The sequence below is a fragment of the Electrophorus electricus genome, chromosome 26 (genome assembly GCF_041902795.1).
Source record: "Electrophorus electricus isolate QZ-2024a chromosome 26, ASM4190279v1, whole genome shotgun sequence".
Classification (NCBI taxonomy): domain Eukaryota; kingdom Metazoa; phylum Chordata; class Actinopteri; order Gymnotiformes; family Gymnotidae; genus Electrophorus; species Electrophorus electricus.
This window is the reverse complement of record NC_137522.1, coordinates 8,294,540-8,310,720: the sequence shown is the minus strand read 5'-3', so window position 1 is coordinate 8,310,720 and position 16,181 is coordinate 8,294,540. Positions and strand designations below refer to the sequence as shown.

At 46.4% G+C, this 16,181-nt stretch overlaps 1 protein-coding gene across 6 annotated transcripts in view; it reads left to right on the top strand.

Annotated features, from left to right (window-relative positions):
• The window catches only part of sbno2b (strawberry notch homolog 2b), a 44,431-nt gene extending 28,371 nt beyond the window's left edge, over positions 1–16,060 (top strand). For all 6 annotated transcript variants that reach the window (XM_081708235.1, XM_081708236.1, XM_081708234.1 and 3 more), the window contains 27 exons: positions 92–169; positions 457–556; positions 665–825; positions 1,384–1,517; positions 1,784–1,874; positions 2,018–2,161; positions 2,294–2,411; positions 2,517–2,622; positions 2,707–2,860; positions 3,143–3,319; positions 3,455–3,552; positions 4,042–4,124; positions 4,215–4,400; positions 4,670–4,791; positions 4,974–5,105; positions 5,292–5,427; positions 5,697–5,809; positions 6,934–7,005; positions 9,016–9,124; positions 9,240–9,311; positions 9,393–9,536; positions 9,633–9,727; positions 10,857–10,949; positions 11,290–11,421; positions 11,605–11,681; positions 11,800–11,987; positions 12,193–16,060. In XM_081708235.1, coding sequence (XP_081564361.1) covers positions 92–169; positions 457–556; positions 665–825; positions 1,384–1,517; positions 1,784–1,874; positions 2,018–2,161; positions 2,294–2,411; positions 2,517–2,622; positions 2,707–2,860; positions 3,143–3,319; positions 3,455–3,552; positions 4,042–4,124; positions 4,215–4,400; positions 4,670–4,791; positions 4,974–5,105; positions 5,292–5,427; positions 5,697–5,809; positions 6,934–7,005; positions 9,016–9,124; positions 9,240–9,311; positions 9,393–9,536; positions 9,633–9,727; positions 10,857–10,949; positions 11,290–11,421; positions 11,605–11,681; positions 11,800–11,987; positions 12,193–13,022 — 3,945 coding nt within the window. In that variant the 3' untranslated portion in view covers positions 13,023–16,060. The remainder of the gene's footprint in view (positions 1–91; positions 170–456; positions 557–664; positions 826–1,383; positions 1,518–1,783; positions 1,875–2,017; positions 2,162–2,293; positions 2,412–2,516; positions 2,623–2,706; positions 2,861–3,142; positions 3,320–3,454; positions 3,553–4,041; positions 4,125–4,214; positions 4,401–4,669; positions 4,792–4,973; positions 5,106–5,291; positions 5,428–5,696; positions 5,810–6,933; positions 7,006–9,015; positions 9,125–9,239; positions 9,312–9,392; positions 9,537–9,632; positions 9,728–10,856; positions 10,950–11,289; positions 11,422–11,604; positions 11,682–11,799; positions 11,988–12,192) is intronic.
• The last annotated feature ends 121 nt before the right edge of the window (positions 16,061–16,181 follow it).

Below are 16,181 nucleotides of genomic sequence, written 5' to 3'. Positions count from 1 at the left end.
ACAAGGAAATGTACCATCCACACTTCCTATAAAACCACATGGTTTTTTCTGCCAGTAGATCCTTGAATTTGCTTTTGTTTTTTGTCTTCAGCCTATTTCCAACCGATTTCAGGGCTTTAGCAGTTTAGATGATATTGCTGCCATAATCCCGTCTCTGAGAGGCCTTCAGGTACTTTGTTTGTTTGTTTGTTTGTTTGTTTATGCATTTGTTTATTTACACATTTATTTGTTTATTTTTGCATCTATTTATTTATTTATTGTGAAACTTGGACAGGTAATAATTTAATTATTCAGTTTAAAATGTAAATCATCACAGATGTTAACTATATTTCTAAGTTTTCATTTGCGTTGTTTTCATTGTTGCTGTCTGTTTTAGTTTGATCGTATGGTTATGGAAGTATCTCCTGGGTTGTTTGCCTCTATATCAAGCTGACGTGTATATGTGTGTAATTCAAGAGACACCCCACACAGCCAGAGGAGGAGGAGGAGGTCGAGGAAGAGGAGACCGAGGAGCTGGGGCACGTGGACACTTATGCTGACTACAAACCTTCCAAATGTAGGCTCCGACCTCGTCTTTCCTGGTCATTCACACTTCCAGCTCTAGCATGACTCTCTAGCATTAAGTGGAAAACACATTCTCTTCTCCTTTGTGGCTTTCCTCCAGCCACTATTGGAAACTCCCACCCTGACCGTGTGGTGGAGACCAACACACTCTCCAGTGTCCCCCCTCCTGACGTCACTTACACGCTTTCCATCCCCAAATCCATCGTTGACAACAGCCTGCTCTCTGCTCTGCAGCTGGAGGCCATTATCTATGCCTGTCAGGTGTGTACACGCCCCTTGGCATCTGCCAAGTTTGGCCCTTTACATCTCTGTTATGCGCACGCTGTGAGTCATTTACGTTTTTACTGTTTCTGTGTGTGTGTGTGTGTGTGTGTGTGTGTCTGTAAAGGTTTAAAGTTCTAGCAATTTATTATTTATAAATTATTTTACACACTCATTTTTTCAGAGTTGAAGGCTAATTTACTTGCCATGAAGATACTCTGGGCCCATGTAATGCCGTAGAGTATTTTCCTGTAGTCCCAGGACAGGCAGTGTAGGTCTTGTTCAGCACAGAGCAGCTCAGCTGCCCACGAGCTGAGGATTTAAACATTTAACAGTGTCGTCAGCTCAATAGCTCGATAAACATTCTGCACTGAATTCAGGAGAATTTCTCACGCATGTTAAGAAGCCTGACTGTACGCATCCTTAGTAATGACGCGACTCTTAAGTGATTCGGGTGCCCACACACGTAAATATAGGCCAGTAAAGTTTCGCGCTCACCTTCCAATTACTGATCCGGAGTTCAGCTCACGGCTAACGCGCTGGCCCTTTGTTCCACAGCAACACGAGGTGATCCTGCAGAACAATCAGAGAGCGGGCTTCCTCATCGGGGACGGAGCCGGGGTTGGCAAGGGCCGCACGGTGGCTGGCATCATCCTGGAGAACTTTCTAAGGGGAAGGAAGAAATCACTGTGGTAAGGGATCGGTCCTCAGCCTCCCAGAATCACTCTGTGGCTCTTGTGACAAGTGCGGGGGGAGGGGGGAAGCCCTCCACTGTTTCTCATGTTTGGATCATCTGATTCCATTCGTCCCGTAAGTCAGGTTTTCAGCTCTGGTCCCGTGCAGGGCTTGGAAACCCCAGGCCTGGCGCAGAAATCCGCATCAGAGAAGAAGAACTCGAAATGGTGTAGGGCAGGATGCCTAAGAAAAAGCACTGCGCTGATGAACTTTCCCGTTCCAGGTTCAGCGTCTCCAATGACCTCAAATACGATGCAGAAAGAGATCTTCAGGACATCGGTGCCGCCTATATGCTAGTGCACGCCTTGAATAAGGTGAGTGCACATTCCTTTCAATTACAGTTCCGTTACACGGACTACTGTTCCCGCCTGTCTGGCTTCCCACAGCACACTTGAGTCCTCAGCATCTATAAATTTTGTACTCACGTTGACCATTTGCTGTTATTCTATCCTGCCAGATAAAGTACGGAGACACAGCTACCTCAGAAGGGGTCCTGTTTGCAACCTACTCCGCTCTGATTGGAGAGAGCCAGGCAGGGGGCCAGCGGCGCACCAGACTGGAACAGATCTTGGATTGGTGTGGGCCTGACTTTGACGGGGTCGTATCCTCTACTGTACGAGTGCTGGGAACGCTTGGTGTGTTTGAGCTATGTACTGTGTGTCTGCACATTTGATTGCTGTTCCACCGAACCGGAAGTGTAGCACTTTTGCCCTTGACCCTGGTGTGCGCACAGATCGTGTTTGATGAATGCCACAAAGCCAAGAATGCTACATCTACCAAAATGGGCAAAGCTGTGCTGGACATTCAGAATAAACTGCCCCAGGCCAGGGTGGTGTATGCCAGCGCTACAGGTCAGTAAGCCAGTCACGTGCAGAAACCGTTGCAGTCTTTCATTGTTTCAAATAAAGGAATAAAGTGCAAGGAACTGCCAGATGAAGTTTCACGTGTCCCCCCAGGAGCCTCTGAGCCAAAGAACATGATCTACATGAGCCGTCTGGGAATCTGGGGTACAGGAACACAGTTTCGCATGTTTGATGACTTCCTCCACGCTATCGAAAAGAGGTTCGTCGACATGATGTGATTTGAGTAAGTGTGTGCACGCAGCTATGTGAGAGAATGTGAGCTTATTGTGTTCTCTCTTGATAGAGGTGTGGGTGCCATGGAGATCGTTGCCATGGACATGAAGGTCAGTGGCATGTACATTGCACGGCAGCTGAGCTTCACGGGTGTCTCTTTCCGCATCGAGGAGATCAGCTTGGATGACGAATTCAAACTGGTCTATAACCAAGCTGCCAGACTGGTGAGTGCTACCCATCAGATCCCTGAAACTGGTCCACAGACAGATGCTTCAGACTTCAGCCTATTATAGCACAGCAACGAATCAGGCGGAATCCCAGCCTACTGTAACATAATTATCCACACTCTCAAAAAACTATTTAGCACATAATTAGGCATTATTTATTTATATTCTCTGTACACTTTGTGCACTACAGTTTTGAATATCTCTAGATCTGTGTGTATAGAGATGACTTGCATAAGGCACGTTGTTGAAGCATAATGGATCTTTTCTCTGGCACCTCAGTGGGCCGAGGCCCTGGTCGTCTTTACTCAGGCAGCTGACCTGCTGAATATGGGGTCCCGGAAGTCTCTGTGGGGTCAGTTCTGGTCTTCCCACCAGCGCTTTTTCAAATACCTCTGCATTGCTGCCAAGGTGCGCTGTCTGGTGGAGCTGGCCAAGAAGGAGCTGGAGGCAGGCAAGGTGAGTCCCACTGCACCCTTCCAGGGACCCGCGCCCCGGGTCTGTTCGCCTGGCTCTGCGCTATAGTACGCGCCACAGTGTGAAGCTGCAAAAAGCTGTATGTCCTTCATTTCCGTCTTCGTTCGTTTCCCGTAGTGCATCGTGATCGGGCTTCAGTCCACTGGCGAAGCGAGAACGCGAGAAGTGCTCGACGAAAACGACGGACACCTGGACAAATTTGTGTCTGCCGCAGAGTGAGTGCAGCGCGCGCGTGTGTGTGTGCGTGCGTGCGTGCAAGTGTTCAATCTCTCACCTTATGTGGCACTGTTTCTGATTATGAATGAAACCACTTGCTGGTACTCATTTACAGTATGACTGTATAACTGACTCTTTCCAAAGTGACCTGGAGTAGTCTCTGAATGACTGACTGAAATTTTATCTCTGATGTCATGTAGAAGTCACTGCGGTTAGTTGGTGTTCCACTAGCCATTTTGAGGCTGAAACGTAAAAATAGTAAGATAAAGTAAATCGTCACTGGTGGGGCTGCTAAATATTACCAGTACGAAGAAGTTTTTTTTACTGTCACATTGCTTACTGCTCTATATACAGATTTAAAATCAATATTAACATGGAGTTTGTTTGGGCAGTCTGATTATGGAAGTTTAGTATGAATAATCTAAATATAAATGTTTAGGCTTCTATACTATAAAAGGTATTGATATATTGACTCTCTTACTTCTCAGAGGTGTGTTCCATTCTCTGGTCCAGAAGCACTTCCCCTCAGAGAAACAGCGGCGGGAGAAAGGATTAGGATCCAAAAGAAAACGTAAGTGACCGTCATACCGCTGTCAAACCCGAAGCCGCTTGTAGGACTGTTTATTTTATGGGTGCTGTGTGGGTCCTGTGCCTGTAACAGGTAAGCCGCGAGGCAGGCAGAACAAGTGCCTGAAGCAGGGTGCAGACAGCCGGGCCCTCCTCAACGTCAGCGACGACAGCAGCACGGAGTCGGACGGAGTGGACAGCGACTCCAACTCCTCTCCCGACTCGCTCCAGGACAATGGCGATGATGTCATCTTCGTTAACCAGACCCACTGCCATGCTGGTAGAGTACATCACTCCATTCCACTCTGTGGGGAATAGCAGATGCCTGCCAGTGCGCACACAATTCCGAGATATTAGTCATTTTAGTCTTTTATCGATTCGCCAAAAAGGAGAGGTGTATCTACACACTCGACGGATGCTATTTAAAGGTAAAATAGCATAAAATATTTAGAATTTCATGCATCATCAATATAGCAGTGCACTAGGCAACCTAGCCAGTTGATGTCGTAATATGATGTCGTAATTGATCATCAGTGTCTTTCTCACTAGCTCGCCTAGAGGAGATGAAGCAAGACCTCTTGAACAAAATCTCTGTGCTTGGGAAAGAACTACCTCTAAACACACTGGATGAGCTCATAGACCAGCTCGGGGGTCCGGAAAAGGTGTCTGAGGTACGGCCAAAAGCACAGAGCATCAGTGTAGATATCAGTCTGTCGGAAAGTTGTATTGTTGCACAGTCTGGTCTGATTTAGCTGCTTTTATTGTGGAACTACAGTAACTTTTTCTTTCTCTCCCCCTCTGTGTGTGTGTGTGTGTGTGTGTGTGTGTGTGTGTGTGTGTGTGTGTGAGATAGATGACAGGTCGTAAAGGACGAGTGGTCCGCCTGCCGGATGGGAGTGTGCGTTATGAGTCCCGTGCTGAACAGGGCCACACCATTGACCACATCAACATCAAAGAGAAAGACCGCTTCATGAATGGAGATAAGGTAAGAGAAACACAATGAGCACTTGAGCCAACATAAGACATCTCACACTGGGAAGTTTGAAATCATCTGCCAGTTCTGAAAATCTTGTTGAGTATAGTGAAACAAATTCCAGTTTTCTCTCGCTCTCTCATCCTCCTATTTCTTTCTTGCATACTTCTCTCTCTCCCACTCTCCCTATATCCTCAGTTGGTGGCTATAATCTCCGAGGCAGCCAGTTCAGGGATCTCTCTGCAGGCAGACAGGCGGGTGAGGAACCAGTGCAGGCGGGTCCACATGACCCTGGAATTGCCCTGGAGTGCTGACCGTGCCATCCAGCAGTTTGGTAAGCCACTTCTTCATTAGCCTGGTGCACATCACTGCCGTACACTTTGCAGGCTCCGTTGACTCAGTGAAATCGCTGTATGATGTTAATGTTGGTGCTTTTTTTCCAACCCGTGGCCTTTCAGTAGTGACCCAACAATAATTCCACCTGCCCTGCCAAAACCACGACCTTTATGTCTAGCGTAGAGAGTCCTCTTCCTGTAAAGGAGGACATTCTCACCACAAAAGCCATAAGCGATAACCTCTCTTCTTTCCACCCACTCGGCTCAGGTCGCACACACCGCTCCAACCAGGTCACTGCCCCAGAGTACATCTTCCTCATCTCTGAGCTGGCCGGGGAGAGGCGCTTTGCCTCCATCGTAGCCAAGAGGTTGGAGAGCCTGGTAGGTCAGACTGCACGCATACTTGCTGCTTTATCGGTCCAGGCTGGAGTCCGATGCCGTTAAATGAACACAACCTGTGGCAAAAGGACCTGTATTTGTTAGAACTTCTCAGGGTACAAGCACAGACCATAGTGACCTCATGTTTCATGACTTATAATATGATTTATATTACTCAGACTTGATGATTTGTATTAACATGATTTGTATTAATCAAACTTTTTATGAAAACCCTTGTTGTTTATGTGATGATGGTCTTATAAGATCCATGGGCTTGTGTTTGTTTACATAGTTTTTCTTAGATTAGGATGTGGTTAAGATGATTACACTGACATATTTGATCATTTTTCCATGCCTGTGCAAAGTGTTTTATGCACAGCAAGCCCACGATTTATTTGCCCAATTATTAAGTCATTTTCTCTCTGCTTTGTTCTCCAGAAGAGGATATGAGCTTATTTCTTACTTCAAAGAGGGCTACCACATGCTTTTAGGTCACAGTCATTTTGTCAGTCCAAACTGAAACAGTACACAAAGCATGAGTACTGAGACATCCTACTCAGTTTCAGTGTAACTGAAAGTGAATCTCATGTCGCCTTGTCTACTCTCTTCAGCAGAGATAGCCAATATGAGCTAACACAGTCCATGTAGCCTAGATTTATTCCGAACAAAAATTTAAGGCCGCCATTTCCATCACCATGGTAGCCAGTTGCTGATGCCATTCAGTTCTTTAAGACAAAGATGGTTACTTCGGTAAGTGATGGATCACTTATGCATTACAGATGCATTCTATGTAATGCAGGTGTTGCCCCAAAGATGGAATATCATCCACAAAAATACCCCAACGAATGCGAGCATGCAAGGAAACATTCACAATTAACAATTGTTACTAGCATGGTGATATTAAACAATACTGTCATAGGAGATGATTGCTTAGCAGCTGAAGTTCCACTACTGAGCTACATAAGTAGTGTATATATATATATATATATATATATATATATATATATATATATATATATATATATATATATATATATATATATATTTTTTTTTTTTCTTTTTTTTTTTTTTTTTTTTTTTTTTTTTTTCTTTCTAGTAGTAGTTTTAATTTCTGCATCTTCCTGCAGGGAGCTCTGACCCATGGGGACAGAAGAGCTACAGAGTCTAGAGACTTGAGCAAGTACAACTTTGAAAATAAAGTAAGTAGACTTCTTAGGTGGTGTGTGTGTGTGTGTGTGTGTGTGTGTGTGTGTGTACGTATATATATGTGTGTGGGAGACAGTGGTCGTGTGTGTGTGTGTGTGTGGGAGACAGTGGTGTGTGTGTGTGTGTGCGTGTATGTGGGAGACAGTGGTGTGTGTGGGGGGAGACAGTGGTGTGTATGTGTGTGTGTGTGGGAGACGGTGGTGTGTGTGTGTGGGAGACTGGTGTGTGTGTGTGTGTGTGTGTGGGAGACAGTGGTGTGTGTGTGTGTGTGTGGGAGACGGTGGTGTGTGTGTGTGGGAGACGGTGGTGTGTGTGTGTGGGAGACAGTGGTGTGTGTGTGGGAGACGGTGGTGTGTGTGTGTGGGAGACGGTGGTGTGTGTGTGTGTGTGTGGGAGACGGTGGTGTGTGTGTGTGTGTGGGAGACGGTGGTGTGTGTGTGTGTGTGTGGGAGACAGTGGTGTGTGTGTGTGTGTGGGAGACGGTGGTGTGTGTGTGGGAGACAGTGGTGTGTGGGGGCGGGGGTTAGACGGTGGTGTGTGTGTGGGAGACAGTGGTGTGTGGGGCGGGGGTTAGACAGTGGTGTGTGTGAGAGTGGTGTGTGTGTGTGAGACAGTGGTGTGTGTGTGTGTGTGTGGGAGACAGTGGTGTGTGTGTGTGTGGGAGACAGTGGTGTGTGTGTGTGTGGGAGACAGTGGTGTGTGTGTATTGGGGGGAGACAGTGGTGTGTGTGTGTGTGTGTGTGTGGGAGACGGGGGTGTGTGTGTGGGAGACGGTGGTGTGTGTGTGTGTGTGTGTGTGTGTGTATGTGGGTGACTGGTGTGTGTGTGTGTGGGAGACAGTGGTGTGTGTGTGTGTGTGTGTGGGAGACAGTGGTGTGTATGTGTGTGTGTGTGAGACTGGTGTGTGGGGGTGGGGGTTAGACAATGGTGTGTGTATGGGAGACAGTGGTTTGTGTGTGTGTGGGAGAGAGTTGTGTGTGTGGGATACAGTTGTGTGTGTGTGTGTGTGCGGGAGACAGTGGTGTGGGGGGGACAGTGATGTGCATGTGTGTGTGTGAGGGTTAGACAGTGGCGTGTGTATGGGAGACAGTGGTTTGTGTGTGTGTGGGAGACAGTGATGTGTGGGGGGAGACAGTGGTGTGTGTGGGAGACTGGTGTGTGGGGGCGGGGGTTAGACAGTGGTGTGTGTGTGTGTGGGAGACAGTGGTGTGTGTGTGTGTGTGTGTGGGAGACAGTGGTGTGTGTGTGTGGGAGACAGTGGTGTGTGTGTGTGGGAGACAGTGGTGTGTGTGTGTGTGTGTGTGGGAGACAGTGGTGTGTGTGTGTGTGTGTGTGGGAGACAGTGGTGTGTGTGTGTGTGGGAGACAGTGGTGTGTGTGTGTGTGGGAGACAGTGGTGTGTGTGTGTGTGTGTGTGTGTGGGAGACAGTGGTGTGTGTGTGTGTGTGTGTATGTGTGTGTGTGTGTGTGGGAGACGGGTGTGTGTGTGGGAGACGGGTGTGTGTGTGTGTGTGTGAGAGACAGTGGTGTGTGTGTGTGTGGGAGACAGGTGTGTGTGTGTGTGTGGGAGATAGGTGTGTGTGTGTGTGTGTGTGTGGGAGACAGTGGTGTGTGTGTGTGGGAGACTGGTGTGTGTGTGTGTGTGTGGGAGACAGGGGTGTGTGTGTGGGAGACGGGTGTGTGTGTGTGTGAGAGTGGTGTGTGTGTGTGAGACAGTGGTGTGTGTGTGTGTGTGGGAGACAGTGGTGTGTGTGTGTGTGTGTGTGTGGGAGACAGTGGTGTGTGTGTGTGGGAGACAGTGGTGTGTGTGTGTGTGTGGGAGACAGTGGTGTGTGTGTGTGTGTGTGGGAGACAGTGGTGTGTGTGTGTGTGTGTGTGTGTGTGTGTGTGGGAGACAGTGGTGTGTGGGAGACAGTGGTGTGTGTGTGTGTGTGTGTGTGTGTGTGTGTGTGTGTGTGTGATGAAAAGGCATTACCACTGAGCAGCCTTCCCGTGCTTCCACAGTATGGCACCAAGGCTCTGGACAAGATCACCAAAGCCATCCTTGGACACATTGAGAGCATAGTGCCCCCTCCCAAAGACTACCCTGGTGGTGATGCCATGTTCTTTAGAGGTAAGACCAGGGGTGGGGGTGGGGGTGTATGGATGTGTATGAATCAGAATCTTCAGAAAAAGGGCATTTCTCTTTTTATAAGCACACAAACCATTCTGTTATTCTGCTGTGTTAGACATGAAGCAAGGTATGATGGATGTTGGCATCATGTGTAAGGAGCCTCGCTATGGCATCAGCACTGAGAAAGGTACATTATGCTCTTTTCATTAATATATACACCTTTAGTGTATATACTCGTACTTGACTTCAGGACGTCCCATGTTGGCAGACTGTACCATCACCAAGTTCCTCAATCGTATCCTGGGCCTTGAGGTGCATAAGCAGAACTCCCTCTTCCAGTACTTCACTGATAATTTTGACTACCTAATTGAAAATGATAAGAAAGAAGGCAAATATGATATGGGCATCTTGGGTAAGGAAACCCTGTATCCTCTCATTATTCTTCATTTGATCTCATGACTTTCATGTGCTGTTGAATTTACTTTGTCCTCTGCCTGCCCCCTTACAGATCTGGCTCCAGGTAACGATGAGATCTATAACGAGACTCAGGAGATATTTTTGACACCAGGCAACCCTCAAGAAGGCCATGTTGTTCTCTATAAGGTCAGTTTGGATTCTACGTTTAATTCATACTGTGACCATTTAAGTCAGTTGTGAAAAAGGTCTGAACCAGTCGATTCACATCTGAGAGTAGAATACTTGCAGGTGTTTGAAATGCTTCTTTTTAATCACTTCAGGAACGTTCACGTGCTGTGTGTTAGTTAACAGCCATTTGAACCTTATTGACTGTCCACCACTGGAACTCTCATGGGGCGATGCCAGCCTTTAGCACTGATTACATGATAACCGTTAGACTCCATCCTGTTTTCCTGTCTTCTTTCTGGTTGATTTCCTGTGTTGGATGCTACTTCTTGAACCTGCGCAAGCCAATACATTTGACTGCACGATTTGGAAATAAACATTCAACCACGTCCGAATAGAACAGGGCGCAGCATGAATATCAGCGTGTCAGAGACGTGGGAGTTGTTTAGAATTCCAGGAAGTGTACAAATTCTTAGAGGTGTCTTTTCTCAGTTCGAGGTTAATTTTTTCAAGAAACTTGAGTGAACTAATTAGCTGTTTCTCCGTCAGCAGCAGTCAGCAGTGAACTTTTTGGAAAGGTTACTTCACCATTACGCAGGAAAGAATGCAGCGTTCCTCTCTGTCCTACAGCATTGTGCCGCTTTATCAAGGCCGACTTGGAATGTGGTTATAGCACTTCCAATCTAGTGTGTACAGCCTAATTTGAATAATGTCACATAATAAATACATTTATATTTTCATATATTTACATTTAACCCATTTAACAGCTACATTTAGCCCATAGCTGTTAGAGAGGTTACACAACATTTGAAAGCTACAAAAAAGTGATGATTATTACCGGCTTCTCCCTTTACTAGAAGGGAGTTTGGATTTATGGTAAAGACAAAAGCCGGTTTATCAGCTGTTGCCTGGACACCCAACCACAGGCAGTTCCTCCTCTGTGGTTTGAACTCTGAATAAAGCAGGCCTTGTGAGGCAGACAAGAGCCTGCATGCCTGCCATGCAGTCTCATCACTCCTTGATCAGTCTCCCCATCTCCTTTCCCAGCCTATGTCACAGTAGCATAGTCTGCAAAACTGCTCTCAGATCAGCAGCCAAGGGCAGCTTCTGCTGTGCTCCGTCTCTAAACCTGGACTTTGTGCCTTTTCAGATCAGCGTGGACAGAGGCATGCCGTGGGAGGAAGCTGTGCAGAAGGCTCAGTTGCTCGCTGACCCAGACGAAGGCTTCTATCTGTCCCACAAGGTGAGCCTTTGAACCAGGCTCCAGCAGCCTTCCCACATTCCCATGTCTCCATCCTTACTGTCCTTCAGACACAGCAGTAGGGAAATATTGTTTGTGTCCTGGCAGTGGCTGTCTTACGGAATGAAATCTGGGGGGGGAAGGAGAGTTCATTCTTAAATCAGATGAATATAAAAGCTAGTGAAGTTCTTGAAGTTCTTGATCACAATGAAATCAATTGGCATCCCGTAGGCGTGTGTGTGTGTGTTTGTTTGTTTTTGTTTGTTTTTACCACAAAGATGCTCCATAAGCCCCTGTTCCCACAGTCATAGCCCCTATGTTCTTCTGTCCATCGTCCCCACAGCTGAGAGGGAGCCACCCGTGCGTGTTGCTCGCCGAGCAGGGCCGCGGTCACCACCTGGTGGTCTACAAGCCTAACGTGGGCAAGCAGAAGCAAGCCGAGAGCCTGGAGCAGATCCAGAAGAAGTACCGCAAGGTGAGCCATGCCCAGCGTTGCCACTGCAGGGTGGGCTCCTGCATTCTGAATGAAAGGTCTTGCACCATAAAGTGGTTCCATTCGAGACCGTGGATCATTTTGCACCACTAGTGTAAAGCACACTAAGGGCAGTGAGTTTACGTAATAAAGCAGCGTGAATGATCTTTCCAATGACAATCTTAGGTGACTGCAGAGGAAGCAAGAGAGAGCTGGGAAAGTCAGTTCACCTTCTCTTTCAGGAAATGTAGCCATGCCAACTGGTGAGTTTCAAAGGCCTTATTCTTCCCCCAACACCACACACACCTCACGGCTTGCCTGTCAGTGACGAGGTCTTAACAGAACCTGCCTAACGGGTGTTTGCGCGCGCGTTGTCTGAAGGAACGGCCGGTGTAAGAAGGTGGAGGAGGGGCAGGAGTGCCTGCAGGGCATGCGCGTGCGCCAGTACCACGTACTGTGTGGCGCACTCCTGTCTGTGTGGAAGCGCGTGGCCGACGTGGTGGCCGACGTCACCAGCTCCAGCATCTTGCAGATTGTCCGCCTCAAGACCAGAGAGCACAAGCAAGTCGGTGAGTGTCCATCTGCCAAGCCTTGGCTGGAATTCCGCAGATATCCCTAAGAATAGAAATCCACAGAAATGCCTGGAATTGGAAATCCATATAGATTATCCATATAGATTGGAAAGGAGAGATGGCTACCTGCCTTGTACTCATTCAGTTCTCCTCCCTCCCTCTCCCTCTCGTCCCCCTCTGTCTCTCGTCCTTCCCTGCTCAGGCATAAAGATCCCAGAGAACTGTGTGACTCCAGTTCGAGACGAGCTGGACAGGATGGATAAGGAGGTGAAGAAGAAACGTCAGGAGAAGGAGCTGGAGGCTCAGAAGCAGCGGCTGGCTGAGCAGCACCAGCGACTGCTGGAGTGTCACCGGGACTTCTGCTCCCAGCCGCCCCTGCTTCCCAGCCTGGATGCCCTTTACGCCAGACCCCCGGCGTACCTTCCCCTGCACCTGCCCCCTGCCCTGTCCTTGTCCTCCCTTCTGGACCCCATGGAGGGCATCCTGGACCTGACCATGCACAGCTCGTCTCCGCTTTCCGCAGACGGCGCTCAGGGCAGCCTGAGGGCCGACGGCCTCCCTGTGCCGCCCGCCACCGTACAGGACTTCAGCTTGGAGCCTTTCAGACAGGAGCAGGACAGTCCGGCGCCTATTGGGGACCCCAGACAGCAGGACCTCATCGAGTTCCTCAACTCCCTGTCGGAGACAGCGTCCTGCCACACCAGTCCTCCGTCCTCCTCGGATGTTTTGTCTGCAGTCATGCCTGTCTCGACGAGTCTATTCAGCTCCTCTGCCATCCCCTCCTCCTCCTCCTCCTCCTCTTCCTCCTCCTCCTCCTCTTCCTCCTCGTCCTTTTTCTCACCTTCGCTCACGCCATCATCATCCTCGTCCTCGCTCTCACTCTTTTCCTCTTTGTCGCCGTCCGACCAGCACTCGCTGTCTCTGCCCAGTGGCGGGGACACCGCCATTAATGCCAAAGAGGTGCTGAGCAGTATGCTGCTGGGAGGGTCCGACTTGCGCCAGTCGGTCATCCACTTCAGGACACCTGAGTGATGGTGCCCGTCCTGGGGCCTCCCGTCCTGGGGCCACCGTGTCGGGGCTGCCAGCTCAAGCCCACAACGCTATGCAGAGCTTACCATGAAAGGTGAGACGTGCTTACCACAAGTCCCAACTCAGATCTGCCCAAGTTCACTGAGATTACATATTTAAATGTTTCTGAAGTTCTTCCCCCTGAAAAGACTAGGCAAAAGGATAAGTAATAAACACACACAACTTTAAGATTTAAAGTGCAGCATTCAAGCCAATATTACGTCGACATCTATGAAGTTTCATCGCCCTCTTGTGGTGCATCAGTGTCATGCTTAATGGCCTTTGTTGAAATTCGTGTATAATATTGAAAACAAAACTGGAAAGGCAGTTACAGAGATCACAGCCTGTCTCTGTGTGCTATATATCTGTTTCCCAGCTTCCTCTGATTATGGAGAGCAAAATTACAAACTACTGTCTAAGCAGTGCCTTTGGAAAATATTAGGGAATGTCATCTTGTAAACCAAGACTCCTGTACAGTATATATATTTGTATACAAAGCATAGGCATTTTATTTATTGTTTTTATTTATCTGAGCTCATACTCCAGCAGAGGCTGGGAGAGTGGGACAACCTCAAGGGTCCACTTTAATATCCTTGGACGTGCTTATAGCCTCTTTACACAACAAAAGAAACTCTGTTGTCCTTATACTCCTAAAGAATTAGCACAGTCGTGACTTAAATATCCGTGATTAAACTAAATTTAATAGCTTTAGCATTTAATTGTCTTGAAATGTGGTTCCTGTGCTTAATTATTTTATGCTCTCAGGAAAAAGTAAATCTTAACCCTTTTAAGTATGAAAGGTCTGTCAGGGCACAATGCACTGTGTGAACTCATATCAGGTATACCTGAGTACAAGGACCCTTCAGTGACTCAGACCCCGGAGAGCCGAACACTTTACCATTTAAGAACAGGTGAAGTTAGAGGTGATATTATAATGTAGACATTTTTATCTAGGTGAGGTAATGGGGAAACACATAGTCTGGGCAATATTTATATTTATAGTGATATTTTTTTCTTCATAATTTATGTTAAGGGACATTCTTTTCATACTGTGTGTTGACCTGATATATAAGGGCTGCACAATAAAAAAGCAAAACTGAAGAGAACAAGAAACTGTGCAAAACATTGAAAATGGTGACAGTGATTTTGGTGAGATATTGCACTGTTCTATACTGCTGCAATAGGTTTAGGATTTCCCTAATGCCTTGTTTAATTTACCTGACTTCTGAAAATTTGTATTTGATTGAAGGCCCAGTCGGCCGTATTTCTAAAATCAGTTAATGTATCCAAATCTAGCTGTACATTTGCCAAAAGCTCTTATCCAGAGCAACTTAGAATTCCAGCCTTATTTCAGAGGCAAGTGTAGTGTTAGGAGTCTTGCCTAAGGTATAATGTGCCCGAGGTCTTTTGGTATAGTGTGGTGCCTTTGCCCAGATGGGAGCCTGCACCCCTTGTGAGCAGTGGTGTTGTTACCCACTGCTATATGGTTATACTTTACGGTTATATAATTGGTTCATTTGAAAGCCTTTTGGCTCAAGGAAATCCTGGCATGAGCTTCTTCAATTTACTGCCAGAACTGAACACCACAGTAAAACCGAGCATTCCTTTACAGAAAAATTGACCAGACACTCCATCTCAGGAAGAAAACGTCTCCTGCCCTGTTGGTTCTTAATTACCCAAAAGTGAAATAAAAGTTAATACGTGCGTAATGGTATGGAAGCATTCTGTGTGTATCATATACGTTCCATCTGGCTTTGCATGCCACATACTTCATGGAAAATATTTAAGTTTTTGTTGCTCTGCCTGCGAGTTTGGGATTCGTTGCTTATTAAACTTTAGTCTACTGACTAAGGGCACAGTTCAAACATTTATTTAACAAAAATAACACAGTTTATGGCCTTTTGTTGCTGTATAAAGTAGCATGGTTAAATGTGGCTGACCGATTATATCCAGATTGGATACATGTGCAATATCTTCTACAAGGCTTCTCCGTCAGCAGAAGATAAGTGTTGGTTTCTTCACTAGACATCTCCCGACTTATCGCAGGTTTTATCCCATTCTTTTGTTTTCATCGTTGCCTACGCTGATGGCATGTCATCTTGGCGCATAATCATATACAGAATGTTTCATGCAATTCGTTATCCATCTTTTGTCTCATGGCAGATGAAGACTATTCAAACCCCCCAGTCAGGGTTTTTTTTTTTTGAATAGATAAAGTACAGTGTACAGTAATGTGCAGTGATTTCAGCCTGTTTGATCTTTGTGCACTGAGAGCTTAAAACATCCACAACCTTAAACAAACTTAAAAAGCCCAAAATATAACTGGTGTTCATTATTGAGTGCAATAGACAGTTTGATGCCACTGCTACTTCTGGGTTACCGATTCCCTCCGACCTTACTAACAGACAGGGTGGTAAACGTAAATGTTTTGTTGTCACTGAAAACTGGCATGCAGGCTGCAGCTCTTCCTGATTGGAGCCTGTAGCATAAGATGAAGTCAGAGTGCATGAAACAAATTCAGACAACTTTCCTTATACAATAGTGATCAATCTGCAGCACTCTACGGTAATGCACAGTAAATCCAATGAATATCCCTTAGTCGTTTGTGTATAATTTGCACTAAATGTGTGAGTTGCTGTATGATGGAGAGCTATAATGTAGCTATCATGTCCCTTTAAACTGCGCATTGTCTTTGTTGAGCGTCTTTTGTTGTATTCTCAATATCGTGTAATTTATTGCTAACTCATAGTGACAAACATGCTACTGAATTTATGCATCATGTACTATATATAATTTTTGTTTTGTATAACGGGGTCTGCATTTTTATTCTGGGTTTGCTTTGCTCTGTGTATTTATAATTTAGATTGAAATGTATATATTGTAAAAACAAATTGTGCCTTCCAAATATTTCTTAAAGAAATTTTTTATGTGTAACACAAAGAACATACAGCCATGCAATCTTTGTTATTAACAAAGCAGCAAATAAAAATAAAATGTTCAGATTTCTGAATTTTTGACTGATTATAACTTTAGCAAGAGGTAAGCTTTATAAACATTTTAAGTATTCAGCAGATATACAGTACCAGTCAAAGGTTTGGACACACCTGACTGAATGTATGTTTT